The following is a 19,553-nucleotide window of genomic DNA, read 5'->3' on the forward strand; positions in this document are numbered from 1 at the left end:
AAAATTCGTTTTCTAGCTTTTCGGGTACTCCTTGACACCCTTTACCTTCCCTGTGAATATTATACCGGAAAGTTAATTATTCCCTGAATTATAGAGACGTTTCAAATCTTAAAATTCCTATACACAGCATGTAAAGTCACAGCTTGAAGTCGCTCTCCTGTAAAGTGGCCAAAGAAAAATCTTTTTGTATCCCTACAGAAATAATGTTTTTTAATATAAAGCTTCTAGGTCTTCAAGAAAGTAAAATTGAGTGTAAAGTATAATATTTGAAGCATTAAAAGACTATTTTTTATAAGACTTCATTAACCGATTCAACCGTAAAGGGTTAAAGAAATTTTTACCTCTTCTATTTTTTGCTGCAGTAAGTGTTCAGTAGGCAATTAAATGCTCATTCACTGTTTCTTTTTTCGTCCCACCTGATAACAACATTATTATTTTGGAGCTCTCTATGACTCCGCATTGATAAAGCTATCTTTCGCTCCAGTCTCTCAAAAGCTTCGACTCAATCATGAACGAGAAATAGTTTATAGAGAACTTCAATTACGTTACAACATTGTGTTAATAAATAGTTTCTTTCATTGAATTTCGTGATAAAGTTCGTGATAAAGAATATTTCAAAATTTGAAGTATTTTTGGATTCTCTCTGTTTCTATTATCTTATGGCTTTGTACTTATTGATCTAATCTATCGTCTAGACTAAAATTAATTCAAATCATAAATTTGTTTAAAAATTAGTGAACACGTGAAGATGGTTCTTATTGTATTTTGAAATATTGAGAATAAATAAAAGTTATAATGTTGTGAAATAACAATACCCAGCTACGCAATATATTGTTTATTGTCACAAAAATGAGTGGATAACAAAAAAGATATATATAATTAATGAGTAATCAATAATTTCTATTACCGTTGAAAATTCAAACATCTTGATTAAAAAATTTGCATACTTCCAGGCAAAGTCTACATCCTATGCATCAACCAACGCTGCCGCTTTGGCTGACACTTCACCCAACACACATACCACACTATTGCTATCTACTGAAAGTTCACTAAAATTTTTCACCATTCCGAAGTTTTGACTCAAATTTCTACCATAAATCCAAACAAGCCTGAAGTTTAGCTTCCAACATAAATTTGGGTGACAAAACAATCGCCCCTCTCCAGCAAAATCGTGTTATTCTCGTCTTATCGCTATGAAAAAATGTGCAATAAGAATCGTAATCTGAATTGTTGACATTTGCATGGTGTTTACCGAGAAACAGTGAGATCTTTTGTCTTGTTGGTATTGTGAAAAGTGTGGCAAATAATGCGGAAATTTCGTCTTAAACTTCCGTCGTTAAAGTAACCTCAATTCACCTCCCATCCACCAAAAATCTTCCAGAGATTTTTGGGGTATCTAGGTCGTTTTTCTGTCCCTCGGTTTTTCTCCTAAACTATCAGATAACTATAGTTAGTGAATCAGTTTACGTAATGACTTCGTGGTGGAGTGTGCCTAGGTGGCACTTTTATGCGAATTTAGTGATTTTCACAACGACTCTGAGTCTCACCGCGAAACTCGTCCTTGGCGACATTGAGCCACACGATGGAGAAGTGACTGACTCAGCAAATGTGGTAAATCTACCGAAAAAACTACTTCAATTGAGTAATGAGGGTTATCGAGTGTGGCAAATCTCCCAATCGCCAAATAGGTCTTGTTCCCACAAAATAAAATTTGCAGTGAAAAGGCCTAGATTTGTCTAAAACAGTGAGGGGCTTCTCATCTAAAGTTCTTGAGTACCACGTGGTTTCTTGTGCAAACATAGAAACACTTCGCAGGTGTAGCAGAATGAAAGAGTTGCGAAGTGACTGTATTTGTTTAAGTACTTGTGATAAAAAGAGGTAAACTGAGATTCTTTACTGACAACTTTCAAAAGGTTTGTGACTCTAAATGCGTGCTAATTCGATTGTGAGTTAAATTTTCGAAAGAAACGATCGTGTTGTGGTAGCTGATTATTGGCAACTTATTGTTGGAACGGTTTTGACCGAAGCTACAAATTACTAAAATTTCATTAAAATATAATAAGTTAATATGTGGTTTTTCGAAATCATTTTTAATTTGGAATTCTGAATGAGATATTCTCACTATTTTAGATGAGAAAAGAGAAAAAAAAGACTACGAAGTAGTACAAGCGTTATGGTGCTATTCCAATGAAAATTGAACATAATAATATAATAATATTTTATTGGCAATCTGCATTTTTGCGTCTGCCGCCGACTTCACCGGGTAAGACAGCAGAAAACCCCGGATCACTAGTCGCATAAGCCGGTGATATTAATATTACAATAAGTGACATAACAAAAATAATTATAACAGTGTAAAACAAATTAAAGTTCACATAGCATTAACAAATTGTAAAAAAAAATACAGCAAATATTGGCAGTCAACATGGCAAAAAATGGAGAAGAGATCAGCAGCTGGACTCCGTGAAGGAGTTCGTGTCGCTGCCGACGAGTCAAAAAGAAACTATAGATTAAGGAAAAATATATATAATATAAAAGAAGATTTAACTAAAATGCAAAAGGAATTGTAATAAACACATTAATAGGGAAACAATGAGGGAAAATGGAATATTATTTTCGCAAAGAAAGCATAGAAAAAGGGATTTCGTTAAATTCATAAGGAAGTAGTGTCCATAGATAAATTATGAGACAACTTTGCGAATCAGTTACAGAGCAAAAGATACTTTAAAAGCATATGTGTTTGGAAGAGGCAAAGCACCAAGCGAGCGATCAGGCGCCCCGTTGCCAGAGGGCCTCTGGGGTCAAAGCCCCCCGCCGCCACCGAACAGCAGACAAACCTGGCTACACCACGGCACTCCCAAACCTCAGAATGGACCATAATGATCTCCACTTTACACAAGTGTGGGCAGAGGAGAGGCATAAGGCCTGGAGGAGATCCCACAAAGTAGAAGGCATCAAAAGGGGCTCTGGTTGTACACCTAACATTTGTTAGCTCTTTACTGTTCTTAAGTGCTTCTGCATTATCGACTTTTCTTTATGTTGATTCCTGTCTTGACTACTTTTCCCAATCTTCGCCGTGTACGAAAATCATCAAACAGTCGTGACAGGGACCAACGCAAAGAAAAGTCAACAATGCAGAAGCACTTGAGAACTGTAAAGTATTAAACAGCTGTGTTAATTTTTCATTGGAATAACACTATTACCCTGGTATCACATTGCATATTAAATTTTTATGTGTTTAATATTAATTGTCGTTAATTAGCGTTCTAAAGTGTGATTTGTGTTTTTGAATCACTGAATATTTGGAATTTGATCTATTTATTGATAAAAAGGTAGACTTAATACGAAAAAGTTGGTTTGATTAGAGTGCATGAAAACGTCGCTAAAAATGCCAAAAATGACGAAAAAAATTTTGTAAATGGTGACTTTAAGAATCTCTATAGGCCACAATTTTTGACCGATCTTAATGAAAATTTAGGAAAATGTTCTTCAATTAACGCCAAATGAAATAAAAATAATTTCGGTTCGATTAAAATGGTTGAAAAATAGGTTTTCGCTGTCTTGGCCCCACTGTGCAGTGGTTCAGTGAAATATCTCAAGTTTTAGAAAGCTTTTTTATCAAATATAAGATCATACTAGCATATACTAAAATTCGAATTGGTTGCAAGTCATAGGGGTTAAATTATTGAAAGAATAAGATTTGTGGTTATTCAGGAATGGAATAATTGCCCTTTTCCGAAAACTGCAAGTTGATATCTTATTCTGTTCTCCCTTTGTAAGTACAGTAGACTCTCTCAAATTCGGGTATATGGGACCGAAATGTCAGCCGAATTAGACAGAAATTCGGGCGACAAACGTTTTGAAATGCAACGATTTTTTATTAATGTGCATTAGATATTGAGTTTACACACTCATATATAACGTAAATTGCATGAAAATCCCTCAATAATGCAAAATCACATCAAAACTAAGACAATCCATGCCAAATTTGAGCATATTTGATTCATTTGGTAATCATAATCAAACTTGAAAAATGACAACAAACTTTTTTCAAATGTAACCGCTGCCCGAGATAAAAAGTAGCCCGATCTTAAAAGAGCTAGAGTCTACTGTAATTATACTACGGAGAAACTAAAATATGGACGTTAAATAGTGAAAATCGATTTTATGGGCCTAAAAGTCACAAGAGTGTCGAAATGTTTAAGCACGAATTGATGAGGTTGAGTTTCATCACAAAACAAAGAACTTTAGAATGTAAAGAATCTCAGAAAAGCATTTTATTCCACAAAGGTTTTAATAAGAGAATTCGTAATCACGATATTTTAGCTCTTACCTTAGTAATTCCGAGTTTGAAACCCCTTGGTGTTCACTTTTCTGAAATTAAATAGTATTATTCAATAATTCGGCTCAAAATGACCAAAAATGTCCCTAAGAATTTCTTTAATGAATCTAATAATAAGATTTTAGTTGATAATTATTTCAAAAGTCTTCTTATTTCTAAATTATTAATAGAAAAGGCAATGAGGAAAATCACACGCGTCTCTTTATTCCAAAATGCCACTCCAAAATGTCGTCTTTTTGGCAAGAAGCAGGGCTGCCAACTTGCAGAAAACTAACATGAAGTTGGCGTCGAATCAATTAAGAAACGGAAGACAAATTATTAAACGGGTTTATTTAGTAATTGAATTCTGCAAATGAGAAGTCCCATGAAGCACTCGATACCTCAATAAATACCTGATTCTCAAAATTATACTGATTTTTATGGAATTGTGTATGGGAATTTGTAGAATTTTCCCAGTCCAGATGGCACAGCACCAGAAGGTGGAGCCAGCAGCTCAACCATTCCCGCCGATTTGGGCTTCTGGCACGCGTTCCTGGCCTCAATATCTGTGATACTTGTGTCTGAGCTTGGTGATAAGACCTTCTTCATTGCTGCCATTATGGCAATGAGACACCCTCGCCTCACAGTATTCGCGGGCGCAATTTCGGCGCTCGCCCTGATGACCGTTCTCTCGGCCGTCTTTGGGATGGCTGCTACAATCATCCCTCGTGTCTATACTTACTACATCTCCACCGCGCTCTTTGCAATCTTCGGTCTGAAGATGCTAAAGGACGGGTACTACATGTCCGCCTCGGATGCTCAGGAAGAGCTCGAGGAGGTGCAGTCGGACCTCCGGAAGCGTGAGGATGAGGTGAGCCAAACCCCATAATACGAACGTTATATTGGCTTTCTTTTGAACTCTAATCCATCAGCTGACCTCAACTGTTCCTCGTGGCAAGGAAATAAAATTTACTTATTTCTGTGACCGATATGGCTGGCTATCAATTGGTGTTAGCCCAATGTGTGAAAATATTTGGAGTCACTGACCGTGAATCCCACGTATTTTGTGCTATTTTTTTTTCCTTTACACTCTTTTGCCTGGCTCTGTGTTATTTCCCTACTTATCTCTTCTTTTTTGCTCGTCTTTTTTAAAATTATTTTTAACTTTCTTTTGACTTTTTATCGCACATTTGTAAATTGATTTTCTTATGAAATAATGTGATTATATTTGAATTGAATTTAGACATTTTAAAATTCAATTGTAATTACTGAGAAAAATAAGTCCAATTCCCGAGAGAGCGTAGCACAATGATAATTTTTTAAGTTTACATTTAAGTACAACGATTTGCAGCTTACATTGAAAAATTAAATTTTAAATCACATTTTAGTAAACCGTTGACATTATCTGATAATTGGGCTAATTTGGTGGAAAATATTGTGAATGAAAGCACGCAGAAATAAGACAATAGAAGCTGATAAAAGTGTTTTATGCCGATTATACCGCCCCTAATTGCTTGTTTTATGATAAGTTTGCAGGAAAAAAAACCTTATCTTTGAGCAAGAGAATGGCAAAACCTTGTTCTTCAATTGTCTAAGAATTCTAAGACATAATTTTGCATTTGCGAATTCTAGATCATGGTCTGCTCTACTGAGTGTTTGGATTTTACAAACAAATTTCTATAAAAAAAAATTGACAGATCAAGAATTTCGGTTTTTGGGAAGTATTGTCATATTTTTTATATATCTGGCGTTTAACTTTAAAGGAAATAGCAGAACGATTTTTGTTTATCCATCCAGCTGTCTATAATTAGACCTCAAGACCAAATGATGAGAGATACTGACATGCCTTTCTTTAGGTCCTTCTCCCAACAACTACATGAAGTAATCCGCTTTCAAGACGCTTACTGTCATAGGACTGTCAAAAGATAGCGCGTCACTTAAATTCTGATCCATATTCTTTAATTCGTTCTAAAAATGACCACAAACTGTCAAAATACATGACTAAAGCACTGAAAAAATAGGAAGTGTTTTAGAATTACTGAAATGTTCAATATTTTTGTAGGTACTCTTGATTATATTTGCTTCTGTCAGTAGCAAAACCTTAGGTCTCGAGTTCTGTTTCCGTGAAGGTTATTTATCAGTCAGCTTTCTAATAGGAAATTACGTATGAAAAACATTATTTTCAATACTCAAGCGATCTCATAGCTCTTGGAATTTTTGTATTTTCGATTTCGAATTTTTAACATTGATTTCTTGATTTTCGTTATCGACTGTAAACATTCAATCGCGCTCTGTGTGGATGTCAAATGACGTCCAGCCCCTGAAATAAAACGTAAAGAACAGAAGAAAAAGAAATCTAATACGCGACTTACGCAGCTTGTTTTTTTAATATCCACTTTATTTTAAACTGAAATAAAAATTCATTAAGGTTACGGTTTAGCAAAAAATGCCAGAAAAATATCTAAGGACAGTCCAACTTGCTATGCTTATACAGTAGACTTTCGCAAATTCAGCTCTTTTAACCCTCTAACGGGTAAGACCGCCTCCAGGCGGTCTTCACAAAAATCACATTTACAGCGACAATAAAGGTTTTATTTATTTAAAAGTGCTATAGTGTCCTCGGTAATAGTCTTATAAACATCTATTGAAAGTTTGAACTCATTTTGACTCTTCGTTTTATTGCTATTCCCAGTTTTGTGTGACAGGTCAGAGAAAAAGCAACAAAAAATATTTGTGCAAAAAAAAACTCATTTCCAATTTCCATAAAAATACCGATTTAAAGTTATCTGACTAAAAAAAAAATTATTTTTCAGTGAATATAGAAAACTTTCCGCCATATTGAAAGTGTCAATGTTCGGTTTTAGCGCTGAGCAACAAAAATCTAAGTTGGCAGCCATGAGTCGCTCAGTCGTGTGATATATACAGTGCCCGCTCTCTAATCCAGATCGGCGTAATCCGGACGAGTTAACGACAGTTACATATAAAATAATTTTGAGGTTATGTATGCATGTCTGTTCTCCAATGAAAATAAATTATCTTGTGATGTTTTTGTTTAATAAATGAAGTATAATAGCATAGAATTCACTAAATTATGTCTTCTTAATCTTCTTTAAAACTTTAATACTAATTATACAAAAAAGTCTTGTATTATATTTTCGAGACGTTGAACAAATTCAAAAAATCCATCCGGATAACGAAGCGGACATCTGTCATTTTGTCTCCCAATCATCCGCATTACAAAGCGGGCACTGTATTAGCATGATCGCGTCGCGGTAAATGATTTCACAAGAGAAGAAAAAGGAAATTTTTATTAAAATTATTATTGGTTGCGTATTTTAATTATTTTACGTATTCTCTAAAAGATGAATGAATAAATGATTTATAGTAGTATTATTGATAAGGATTTATCATGGTAAAAAATCACTTTTTAATCGAAACTAGAATTTCAAAAAAAAAAAAATAATAATAATAAAAAAATTAAAATTTTCTAGCTGAATTCACAAAAAATAAAAGAATAATATTTTCTATATTCAACCAAAATATTGAAAATTCAACTTCTAGCTGGAAAATGACCTTTTTGTTACGAATATCGTTGTTAATATTACTATTTACAATTACCGTGTTAGGGGAAAGTGGGGCACCTTTGAATATGGGGTAACTTTGAGATTGGGATTTTTCTCTAATTTTGAAATAAAATTTAGCCTTATCATGATATAATTGAGCTACACAAATAGATTGAAAAGCTAAATTACATTATGGATTCTACACACTAGAGAAATTTATGTACATATTGAAGCAAATTCCCTACGCTTGTGTAGGAAAACCTTTTCAATATGGACATAAATTTCTCTAGTGTGTAGATGCCATTAAGGTCTGGTTCAATACCATTTAAAAATAAGAGAAAAATCCCAATTTCAAATCTGCCCCACATTCAAAGGTGCCCCACTTACTTCTACTACTATTTCACACGAGAATTGTAGTCAATTGTAGTACTTTGTACTATGATTGACTTGAATTGCATAAGAGGGGTGTTTTTAACACACTCTAAATGCACTAAATTAGTAAAAAATAAGTAAATATGTACATAAAATTAAAGGTGAATTGTGACGACTTGCTTTCTTAAAAACCTATCATCTCTTTTGTTCTATTTAGACTGTTTTCGAAAATAAAAATATTTAATTCAGCCCGTGGAAATTCGGTAATATTTGGACACTGTAAGAGTGAAACTGAGCGACATTTTTATCACACTGATAAATATGGTGACGGCGCAATCACAATTTAATATGACTGAGCGACTCAAGGCTGCCAACTTCGTTTTTTGTCGCTTAGCGCCAAAATCGAAGATTGACATTTTCAATGATAAAAATTACTGCTAAATCGTACGATAAAGCGCGTGACGGCGATCACAATTGCTCTTCTGGAATCTAGATTAATGGCGTCTATACATTAGAGAAATTTATGTCCATATTAATACAAATTTCATATACTTGTGTGGAAAACACCTCTTCAGACCTTATATTCTACTTCATAGCATGAGAAATTCTAGGAAAAATTTTAACTTATTTATTAGTAGAATAAAAGCAATTAATTCCTATAGTAAATTATATTTTGCGACTCTTTCTTTTAAAGTTTTAATATTCGAAAATAAACTTGTTTTGAAAATGTCTCCTATTTTCTAATTATATCTATTAAGAGTGCTATATTATTAATAGAATATCAGCTGTGAACAAGTTATCGAGAAAATCTTTTTATTTTAATTGTGCTATTATTAGTCCCATATTAACTCTTCAGATTTTCATTGACGTCATTGAGTTGCCTGAAGAAACTTTTTATTACATTAACAAATTAAATTTTCCAAGTTCCTCACTAGTTCCCCAAATTGCCAGAATGTTATGTTGGAAAACTTTTTTTTTGCCCTCTTTATAGCCCATTTATGCACATAGTTAAATGATAAATCAATATAACAAAGAGTGAATAGCCTTTTATCGTAAAAATGTTTATTGACAAGTAGCAAGTTTCAGCAATGTAATATTCACGAATGTATTTCTTGGTTGTTTAATATTCTTATACAATTTATGTAGTTCTCACCAATTGGCTTCTTTGGCAAATTGTGTGCACAAAAACCAGATTTTTCGCTTGATTTGTCCAATTGATTTGTTTCATGATGAATAAAATGTAATAGAATCCAAGGAGGATCAGTTGAGGTCAGGTTAAATCGATAGAGTGTGTCGAATTTGAGTACAACATAATCCTTGAAATAGAGGAGGAAAAAGAAATGGTAATTTTATAGTTTGATGGAAATTGGCGAAATAATAATAAGTGAAGAACAAAAAAGTGAATCTTTTATGTGCGCCGTCGTGTTACTCACAATTTCTGTACACTCCATCCTTTATTATTTTATTTTATTGAAAGCTTTCCATTATAAGTTAGGAACTCAGACTAAGGGATTCTATTTTGAAAGAATCTCCACAAAATAGAACAAAAAAGTTAAATAATTGAAGGGGCTTAAAATGGTAAAAGAAAAATAGAAATCCTCTTATGCAGCTCATTCGCTCCATGAACACGGAGCAGAGACAGTCGCCGGCTGTGTCACTCCATTCAATTCACGATGCTCCCGATGATCTCGAATTGCGCCCCATGGATCAGGCGAGCCTCTCGGGCTCACGACAGTCGTCGCTCAATACCAATGGTGGCCCCTCGATCTCGATCCACAACCAGGAGAATGGCGTGGAATTGCGCCAATTGAACAATCACTCCTCCTCAGAGCACAACTCAATCTCTGGCACTGCACCAATACCCAAGAGCGCAGCCACAAGTCCACGGGTTAGGTGACATTTTGATAAACCTTTTTTTTGTAATCTTCTCTTGTTCAACACTGGCGATCATAGATAAAGTGCAACATTTCTCTATTATTATTATGATTTTGAATTCATAATGTTTTTCGAAGTATTTTAAATAAGTTTTTTTAAACAAGTTCTATGTTTAGTTAGTTGTAATTTTAGAATAAACAAATCACTTATTTAAGTTCTTAAAAAATAAGGAAAAGTGGGGCTATTTTGAGCTCTGGGACTACATTGATATATGATGAAGCTGGTCCTTTTAATTATTTTTTTTTTAATTCACAATTGTTTTGTCTATCCAAATTACATTATGTTAAAACCCAATTTCTTTTAAAAATATGCGAAAAACTCGTATAACAATGTAACCCCACAGCTCAAAGTAGCCCCTTCTCCCCCTAACTTGAAGATTAAATGTCAAAATGTAGTGTCAAAATTTATGTACCCATTCTGACTTAAAGGTTAACGCTTAATTTGCAAGTTTATCTAAAATTTTACAATTTCTTGCAACTGGCTTTAAAATTATGACAGATAATATTAATTATGACATTTCGATTTCAGTTTATTGTCAAGCTTATACAGTGCTGTCTCGCTATATGCACAGTTTGGGTACTTTTTTTGACAGTTCTCTCTCTGAATATGCACAACTTTTTTTGAAATTCCCAACGGTTTTTTTTTCTTTCTTTTAATAAATTATCATTTTTTTATTGTTCTAGAATTTCCCGTGTTATTTTAAATATAATATGAGACAGAAAAAATAAAATTAAGATAATTAAAAACGAGAAAAATTAGTTACCAAGAAAATAATTTTCTTTATTACTTTGTCAAAATGTAAACAAATTGATTTTGAATGCAACCGACACAAAAGCTGTGCATATAGAGAGTGTGCATATAAAAAGACAGAACTGTAGCATTATTTTAAAGCTGTCAATAAATTTGACATTTTATGAAAAAAGTTTTAAATTTTATTTAAAAATTCATTTAGGAATTGAGAAGCTCGCTCTAGTAAGATAATAATTTTAATTGTACCCTAATTTTTAATCTAACTACACTGAGAAAAAATAATTGTGCAATTAAATTTTTTCCTCATAAGTTTAACACTTTTTAGGTGTAATAATATATCAACATTTTTTAATGTTAATTTTACACCTTATAAAGGGTAAAATTAACATGAAGAAGGGTAACTTTAACCCCTAATACACCTAAAAAGCATAATATTTACACCGATTTCCGATCAATACTGCAGGGTAAAATTAACATTTCCGGAATGTTATTTGAACTTTTTCGGATTTCTTTCAGTCAATGATGCAGTATGAAAAATGTCCTGAAACTGATATTAAAGTGAAGCGCCATGCGAAAAATTCGTGTGAATTTGTAGCGCTATTAGCCAAAACATCTAACAGTAAATTTAATGATATGGCACATAAATTTTCCAAATAACCCTTTATACACAAAAAAATAAACTCGGTTTCATTAAAAATTGCATAATATTTTCGTATTTATCACGATCATATTACGACATTAAAATATAAGGGTAAAATAAACATTTCCGGAATGTTATTTTAGCTTTTTCGGATTTCTCTCAGTGTAGTTAACTAAGTAACTATGAATGTTAATTAAGTCATCCTTCTCTTGCCTTTTTACTATAAAAAACAACTCTTTAAACTTACATATCGACAGAGTTTTTTTTTTGTAAAATGTTTGTAAATATTGACGAAGTCCAGTATGGAAATTAACGAGGAGCTTGTGAATCGTTTAACTCACTAACAAGTTCATAAAAAGTGTTTTTGAGACTCACACAGCTCAAACTCAAATTCAAAATTAATATTTATTTTGGAAATTGTTTTTCACTTGAATATTTTAATGTTAATGCACTAGATCAGGGACAAGATATTGAAATGTTGAAAATGAAAGAATAAATTATATTTGGGCACTTTGAGTAATTATTACGATATTCATTGTTATGAATGTGACGGGCATGGTTATTTAATATTAACGATTTGAAAAGTGACTTACTTATAGCCGACTTATTAAAATTGACTAACCATTATCCAATTACTAGCTTAGAAACTAATAAAATTTATACAACATTTTAACTATCTATCAATATGATCAATATTGAAATTGTCGGGTAAACTAAAGACTTGTTATTTGATTACCTGGCCCTGGCAACCTTAAGACACTTTGTTTTGTAAAATCATATCTACCAATCTAACTAACTAACTTAAAATATAATTAACTTTTGTATAGCTGAGTGCTATGAATTGATAGATTGATACCTTTTATTTATAATATATAATATATTTTCTCAGCCAGATTATAAAAATTGAAGCTTATTTTATAACTATTACAAGAATAGGTCAACATAAAAATTATCTGAAATAATCCGAGATATAGCTTACTTGTACCACTATTGAAAGGAGAGGAATAACTTAATTTATGCCCTAGACCACTTGCGACTTAAGTCGAGAGACGACTTAGTGGAAAATGATGAAAATGAAGTTTAACCATTATGTCGAATAAAATTACGCTAAGCCGTCTCTCAGCTAATCCTCAGGTTTGTCAATGCCCTTAGAATAGTTTGCCAGATTAGGCTTGCGCCTTTCCTCTGTTAAGCCTTTTCCAGCTCGAAAGTGTCCAATGTAAAAAACGTTTATACCAGTTTTTTTTCTGTCAGGAATTTAAGAAGTGTTATGGACTTTAGAACTCGTGTCTTATGCTTTCGCTGGCGCATAAAGATAGACTATTTTATTTCCAACATCAGTCGAAAAGTCTTTATAGCATGACGGATGGTTGTTCTCTCTCTCTCTTAAGGCCTCTACACACTAGGAGCAATACCTTTAAAAAAAGCCTTTTTAAAGAAAATTTCCCCTATCCTTTTAAGCAAAAACGTCAGATTTTTTTTAAAAAGACAATTTTTGATGAAAATGCTTCTAGTGTGTAGACACGGTAGACACCATTACGGCCTGGCCCACTATTTAAATTAAACATTTGTAAATTTGTAAACAGATTGATATGACAGAGATGACAATAAAATGAATGAATGAATGAACTCATTCAAACTGTGTCTTATATAAATTCCTGGCTGTCTTATACTGATATGTTTAATAATATATTGTTTGTATTAGTATTGAATTGATAAAACTAGAAATTTCACGATATTGATCAAGTCCTTGTCGCCATTTTGTCTTTCATGACATATCAGCACAGCAACCAATCTGAAGTTAGCTATAATTGTTCCATTTGAATATTTTAAGCTCTATATGATTTTAGTACAGTGAATGTTGCACTTTTCTTCGATCGCCATTGTATTTTTTTCTAATTACAACTTATGCAATCATTATATTGTACCTTAACAAAAGACGACAATAGACCATGAATGTATCCTGGAAGACAGACAGATTGTCCACGTAGAAAATAGTTGCTACTGCAGTTCGAAAAAAGCAAACATTTTATTTCTATTTTTCTCGTGATTTGATCTTTTGTCCATATTTGGTATCGTGTTTTATTCTTTGGTGATCTACTTTAAATGTTTTCCTGTGTTGAGTTTCTTCCACCAGTTTTATTGTCTTTTTTCTCTCTCTGTGCTAAAAAGTAAATACACATTGGCTTTGGACTTTTATCGCTTTACACATTGGGCTGTCCTACAAAATTATTTAATTTTTTTCCCTTCAAAAAACAAAGACTTAAGTGTGACACATTGTTAATTTAGACGTTTAAGTAGAAGTTTTTTTTTATTATTTTAGTACACGCCTGCGCACACAAAATCACACCAAAAAAAAAACGTATTTAACAAATTTTGAGCAAAATTCATTGAGTTTTTGAAGAAAAAATGCAGTCTTTTTTAATTAATTCTTATTGAATGATAGTTTATAAAATTGTTCTTTTGGATTTTTTTTCAAACAGTTTGATAAGGAAACTAGCACGATGCTGATCTCACAAGATCCGGAATCAGGGACTGTGAGGAAAACGAAGGCTAGAAGTATAGCTTATGTTGTTTCGAGAATCTTCATGCAGGCCTTCACAATGACTTTCCTCGCAGAATGGGGCGATAGATCCCAGCTCACAACAATAATTCTAGGTGCACGAGAGGTATGAATTGTATTATTTTTATTAGAACTATCACTTTTATTGATTTAGATATAGAAAAAAGACTTATACACTTACTATTTTGGTTGTTGTTATGAGAAAATCAACAGCCTATTTCTAAATTTAGTAGTGACCTGCTTTTACATCGATTGGTGCGGGCTCCGGACTAATGCGAGCTCTCCGCACTATGTCTAACACTATCACAACTCACATGGGGGAAATTTTGAGCAATTTTGAGAATCTCCACAAAATCGACTTTTAGAAAATGATTCGAAAATCTCATTTCTTTCGAGATACAGTAGACTCTCACTCAATTGGCTCTTTTTCAATCGGGCGACAAATTTTGTTGACAATTTTCACGTTTAATTATGAAGCTAATTCGCTCAAATTCGCTGTAGTTCTTCCTATTTTATCGTGATTCTTTATATATGAGCGCTTTTTGTGGAATTTACAAAGGCTTTGACGCTCAATTCTATCGCTAAACCGGATGACATTTTGCCCCATATTCCCGATTGAGAGAGAGTCTACTGTAGAGGAAAATAATCTTCTACAATGTTGTAGAGCAGTAAATTTCCTATAAGAGTATGCTCATTATAAAACGTTTAAGTTTTCTCAAAGCTCGTGAAAGAATTATTATTATTTATTATTTATTGTAATGTATCGGCAAAACGCCATATACATGTAAAAAAAGATCAGGTACATTATAGAGCTACAATTCTATTACAAATATCTATCTATACCTGTTTAATTCATTGTTGAAAAATGGAAAAGTTACTTACAAAATTATCTAAGAAATGAGAAAAAAATAATTTAAAGAACAGAACAAAAGTTTACCTAAGTGCTATGGATGAATTTGCTATTTTGAGGAACAATTCAGAGAGTAAAGATTAAATTGTTAAATTAGTTTCTCTTATAAAAAGAGTAAATTTAACTAAATTTGCTAGATCGTTACCGAGTAGTTTTTTCAACTCTGTTGAAGATGCCAATTCTGTCTCTGAGATGGGAGTATTCGGGACAATTGACGAGGATGTGTTCTACTGATAATAGGACGCTGCAAATGGAACAAATAGGAGGGTCGGTTCTGTCCATCAAGTAGGAATGCGTTGCGTTCTTATGTGCAGTTCGGAGTCTTGTAATAATACAGCTATTTTTACGATTCATGTCAGGGTACACTATTTTCTCTGGGTCTTTATTAGTCATGTCAACGTCCGTCCAGTCCTTGCGTCTGTTTTGCTTTAATATATTTTTGATGGTGGTTTTCATATCTTGGTAATCTATAAGATTATTTCTACATATGTAACTTTCAGTATCTTCTTTCGTGAAAGAATTACAGTAGACTCTCTCAAATTCGGGCATATGGGACCGAAATGTCAGCCGAATTAGACAGAAATTCGGGCGACAAACTTTTTGAAATGCAACAAATTTTTATTCATGTGCATATAGATATTGAGTTTACACACTCATATATAACGAAAATTGCATGAAAATCCCTCAATAATGCAAAATCACATCAAAACTAAGACAAACCATGCCAAATTTGAGCATATTTGATTCATTTGATAATCATAATCAAACTTGAAAAATGACAACAAACTTTTTTCAAATGTGACCGCTGCCCGAATTAAAAAGTAGCCCGATCTTAAAATTTGCGAAAGTCTACTGTAAATATGCGTTTTGACAAGTTTTGCCCCAGTCTCCCCTAATACTGATATAATGTAGTCAGTCACTGTGAGCGTACGATCGAGTAAACTATTACAGTAGTAGGAAGGTCAAGGAGATAACCTCCCTCCGGGTGCGTCAGGGGGTGTAGTAATCCTTTCAGGACAGGAAAAGACAAAATTCTTTGCCAAAGCTTTCGACGCTTCAACGCGTCTTCCTCAGTGGTCAAATCTGTGATTTGTCACTGAAATCTTGTCCACACTGTCTATCCACTATTTTATATGAGGATTTACAGGGAAACTTGGGTACTCCTTCTTGGACATTGATATGAGGCCAACTCCAGTGTTGGCCTCAGCAATAAACCACAACTTTTAGTAAATATCCGGTCGAAAAGACCAATTTCTGCTGTTTTTTTTACTTCCGGCTGAGTGACCACCATAGTTTATCAATCCAAAGGATTCTCCTGCAGCACTAAAGAGTTTAGAATTCTAATTCGACAAGCGAAGCGTTCTTCACCTTACTCAGGACGCTCGTCACTTGTCACAATTGCCGGCTGGACGTGAGACAAATAATAATTGCTACCTTTTAGCTTATTCTTTAGTTCATGAGTTGATATTACAACGAGCCTAAGAATTAGCAAGTAATAAGGAGAATAATTCCAGCAAATAAACTTTGAAAATTCTACGCTACACCTACACGCGTCTTCATCCGCCACGTTTTTTTTTACACACAAGTGAAGTTTCTGTCAAAACTTTTTACAAAATCGGAGTGTCATTCATTTTTCGTCCATTAAATTAAAAATTTTTCATCCATAAAACTAAATAAAGATATACTTATTTTTTACTTATTTTTTTTTAAACAAATTAATATAAAAAATAAACAATTTCCTGAAATCATTATAAAGTTTAAAAAAAAATTGCAAAAGTATTTTTTCCCTCTCCTTCCAGGATGTTTACGGAGTCGTGGTGGGTGGCATTTTGGGCCACAGTATCTGTACAGGATTGGCTGTAATTGGAGGCCGCATGATTGCCCAAAGAATATCCGTGAGGACAGTGACCCTTGTTGGCGGAGTTGTCTTCCTTCTCTTTGCCTTCAGCGCCCTGTTCTTCAATCCCAACTCAGAGGAAAACTAAGTAAAATTAGTATAAATATTGCCTGTGTCCTTCAAAACTGTTGTCAGACTGTAAATTATATGAAAAAAAATATAAGAAATTTATTTTAGAAAAAGAATGATTTTCTTCTCCACCTGAAAATTTGAATTTCGCGCCATTGCGATATATCGAATATCGAACAACCTGGGATACGATATATCGAAAATTGACGTGTTTATAGATACGCAGCCTAAAAATTGTAAACAAACCAGCAAGTTTTCTCGTTCAATTTAGAAAATATATTATTTAAAATGTCTTTTGACACGATTCCAAAGGATCTGAGAGGATTGAGGGCTTGCTTGGTGTGTTCTCTAGTTAAGGTAAGTATTAGATTTCTTAAGGAGTCCCTAAATTTTCTGTATTGCACTGAAATACTTTGCAGACCTTCGATCAATTCGAGTACGATGGATGCGACAATTGTGAAGAATTTTTGAGGATGAAAAATAACAAAGAGATGATTTATGATTGTACTAGCAACAACTTTGATGGGTAAGAAAACTTATTTCAATAAATCATGGGTCATTTCCATGCAATCTGCTTTTTCAGGCTGATCGCAGTAACAAGTCCGGAAGACAGTTGGGTCTGCAAATGGCAGAGAATAAGTATGTTCCCCTGGATAATTTCTGTCTAGAATTCAGAGAAATAAGTCAAATTACTCTTTCAGATCGATTTACTAAAGGAATTTATGCGATTTCCGTGGCCGGACGGCTACCAAATGGCATTATACGGGAGATGAAACAGAAGGGCCTCACATATCGGCCCAGGGACACCAGTCAGCGGTAAATCTCATTCCTTATCGTTCCTCGGTTTATTTTCTATCTAATGATAAAGAAAAATAAAGTCTTTTGGACTTAAAAACATGAAAAAAGTAATTTTTTATGCATGAAAATCCAGAGCTGAGTCAAAAAAAAATCGGCGGCTGAACGCGATATGTAGCGCGGCGCGGCGCTAGTAGGGGAAAGTCGTCTGCCTTCAAACGAAAAATGGAGTTCCAAATTTAAGATTTTTTTCTGAAGAATCCACAAAATGGATTTTATTTTCTACTACACCAAAAAATTCTCTTGTTCATTCGGCGTATATGATTACCTCATTTAGCACTCGCAAGTCCTCAGTTTTTTCTTCTGAGGAAATTAAAAAAGTGATGTCGATTTGTATGAAGGCAGCTGGTATAGTCTGCCTTCAAACGCGAGGCAGCTGCCTTTAAATGTTTTTTTTTTCACTGAGAATATTGAATCAATAAAACTAAATGGGCTATAAATGATTAGATTGAAGCCTAACGCACTCACTAAAATCATCACTGCAGTCAAAAGACATTAAACAATAACTTTTCTTGACATTTTTCTGAAGCACTGTTTTGCACATGAAAATTTGGAAGAAAAAGCCATTGAAGTTGAAAATTGTCAACTTGAAACATCCCGGCCGGAGCAAGATAGCAGGTTATAAGTATTTGTATGACGTTCGTCAGAGAAAAGTAGGAGTTCGATTTCACATGTTTTGATGTATGGAAAGATAGAATTTAAAGGCACACGACATTAGCATTTAAAGGCTGCTGCAGGGTGATATTTGCAAATTTTTGCCACCCACAAAAATTGTGTCATCTGAACCAAAATGTATTAACAGAAATATTAAGCCTGATTAACCTTCTATGTGTCACAATGGAAGATTTATTTGTAAAATGATTTTTACTATGAAAAATCACATGATTTGTGGAACATCAAAATTACAGTTTAGAGCTCATTTTCATTCTTTTTGATATAGCATCTAGGAAATAGGAGCTAGGCTCGCCATTTTTTGATGATTTGTGAGGATGATTTATAGCTACCTAATAGTTAATAGAATATAATTTATGCTTTTGAGAACAACGAAAAAATCGCAACATTTGAAGGCTGCTGCATTTAAAGGCAGACGACTTTCCCCTACTAAAAAATGCGATCAAATGTTTCTAACCTAAAAATGCTTACAATACTTTCATTTTGTTATTATTTAACGATAAATTACATATAATTCTTATTTTCTCTCATATTTTAAAAATTGTAAAGACAAAACAATTTGAAATTTTCTTTATAAATGTCATTGTTTTGGAGGTTATATTTTTTCCCCATTTGAGTGAGATTTCTAGTTTTAACCCATTCAGTCAATGTACTAGAAATACTTGAGATAGGATGTTCATAATTTGGAATTAGTTTCCTACAGACTAATAGATGATTTTTTTAAAAAGAAAAAATTTTACCTTTTATGGGGGCACGGGGAGCCTCTGTCAAACAGACGTCTTAACGGTCACTGAATTTAAATTCTGTGCATTAATTCATTACAAACTCTATTGACTTAGATAGAGTAACTATTTAAGAAAACATATTAGCAATCAGAATTCAAAGCAGGATAGAGGGTGGAGGTCAATTTTAAGAAATTCGACGGGATGACGCATTTTCCGTCCGCCATTTTGAGCAAAAGTTTTGCATGACCTTCCGCGAAGCGAGAAAAGAACAACAAAATGTA

The 19,553-nt window shown here is 33.4% G+C and overlaps 2 protein-coding genes across 2 annotated transcripts; both read left to right on the forward strand.

Moving 5' to 3' along the window:
* The first annotated feature begins 482 nt into the window (after positions 1-482).
* LOC129805739 (transmembrane protein 165) lies at positions 483-17,133 on the forward strand. The gene is made up of 6 exons (XM_055853860.1): positions 483-886; positions 954-1,611; positions 4,788-5,192; positions 9,866-10,144; positions 14,065-14,250; positions 16,854-17,133. Exons 2-6 carry the CDS (start codon positions 1,471-1,473, stop codon positions 17,037-17,039), a joined length of 1,197 nt encoding a protein of 398 aa, XP_055709835.1. The 5' UTR covers positions 483-886; positions 954-1,470; the 3' UTR covers positions 17,040-17,133.
* An 85-nt stretch (positions 17,134-17,218) lies between these two features.
* On the forward strand, positions 17,219-17,925 carry LOC129805740 (transcription elongation factor SPT4). The gene is made up of 4 exons (XM_055853861.1): positions 17,219-17,377; positions 17,440-17,546; positions 17,604-17,659; positions 17,722-17,925. The coding sequence occupies exons 1-4, from the start codon at positions 17,309-17,311 to the stop codon at positions 17,838-17,840; spliced, it is 351 nt and encodes a 116-aa protein (XP_055709836.1). The 5' UTR covers positions 17,219-17,308; the 3' UTR covers positions 17,841-17,925.
* Positions 17,926-19,553: the final 1,628 nt, after the last annotated feature.

Source organism: Phlebotomus papatasi, chromosome 3 (genome assembly GCF_024763615.1).
Source record: "Phlebotomus papatasi isolate M1 chromosome 3, Ppap_2.1, whole genome shotgun sequence".
Classification (NCBI taxonomy): domain Eukaryota; kingdom Metazoa; phylum Arthropoda; class Insecta; order Diptera; family Psychodidae; genus Phlebotomus; species Phlebotomus papatasi.

Excerpts from the sequence above, each read along its gene's own strand:
- LOC129805739 (XM_055853860.1), top strand. The coding sequence starts at position 1,471 with ATGACTTCGTGGTGGAGTGTGCCTAGGTGGCACTTTTATGCGAATTTA. Across the intron at positions 5,193-9,865 it reads TCCGGAAGCGTGAGGATGAG|CTCATTCGCTCCATGAACAC; the intron begins GTGAGCCAAACC and ends CCTCTTATGCAG. Across the intron at positions 10,145-14,064 it reads GCGCAGCCACAAGTCCACGG|TTTGATAAGGAAACTAGCAC; the intron begins GTTAGGTGACAT and ends TTTTTCAAACAG.
- LOC129805740 (XM_055853861.1), top strand. The coding sequence starts at position 17,309 with ATGTCTTTTGACACGATTCCAAAGGATCTGAGAGGATTGAGGGCTTGC. Across the intron at positions 17,547-17,603 it reads ACTAGCAACAACTTTGATGG|GCTGATCGCAGTAACAAGTC; the intron begins GTAAGAAAACTT and ends CTGCTTTTTCAG. Across the intron at positions 17,660-17,721 it reads CTGCAAATGGCAGAGAATAA|ATCGATTTACTAAAGGAATT; the intron begins GTATGTTCCCCT and ends TTACTCTTTCAG.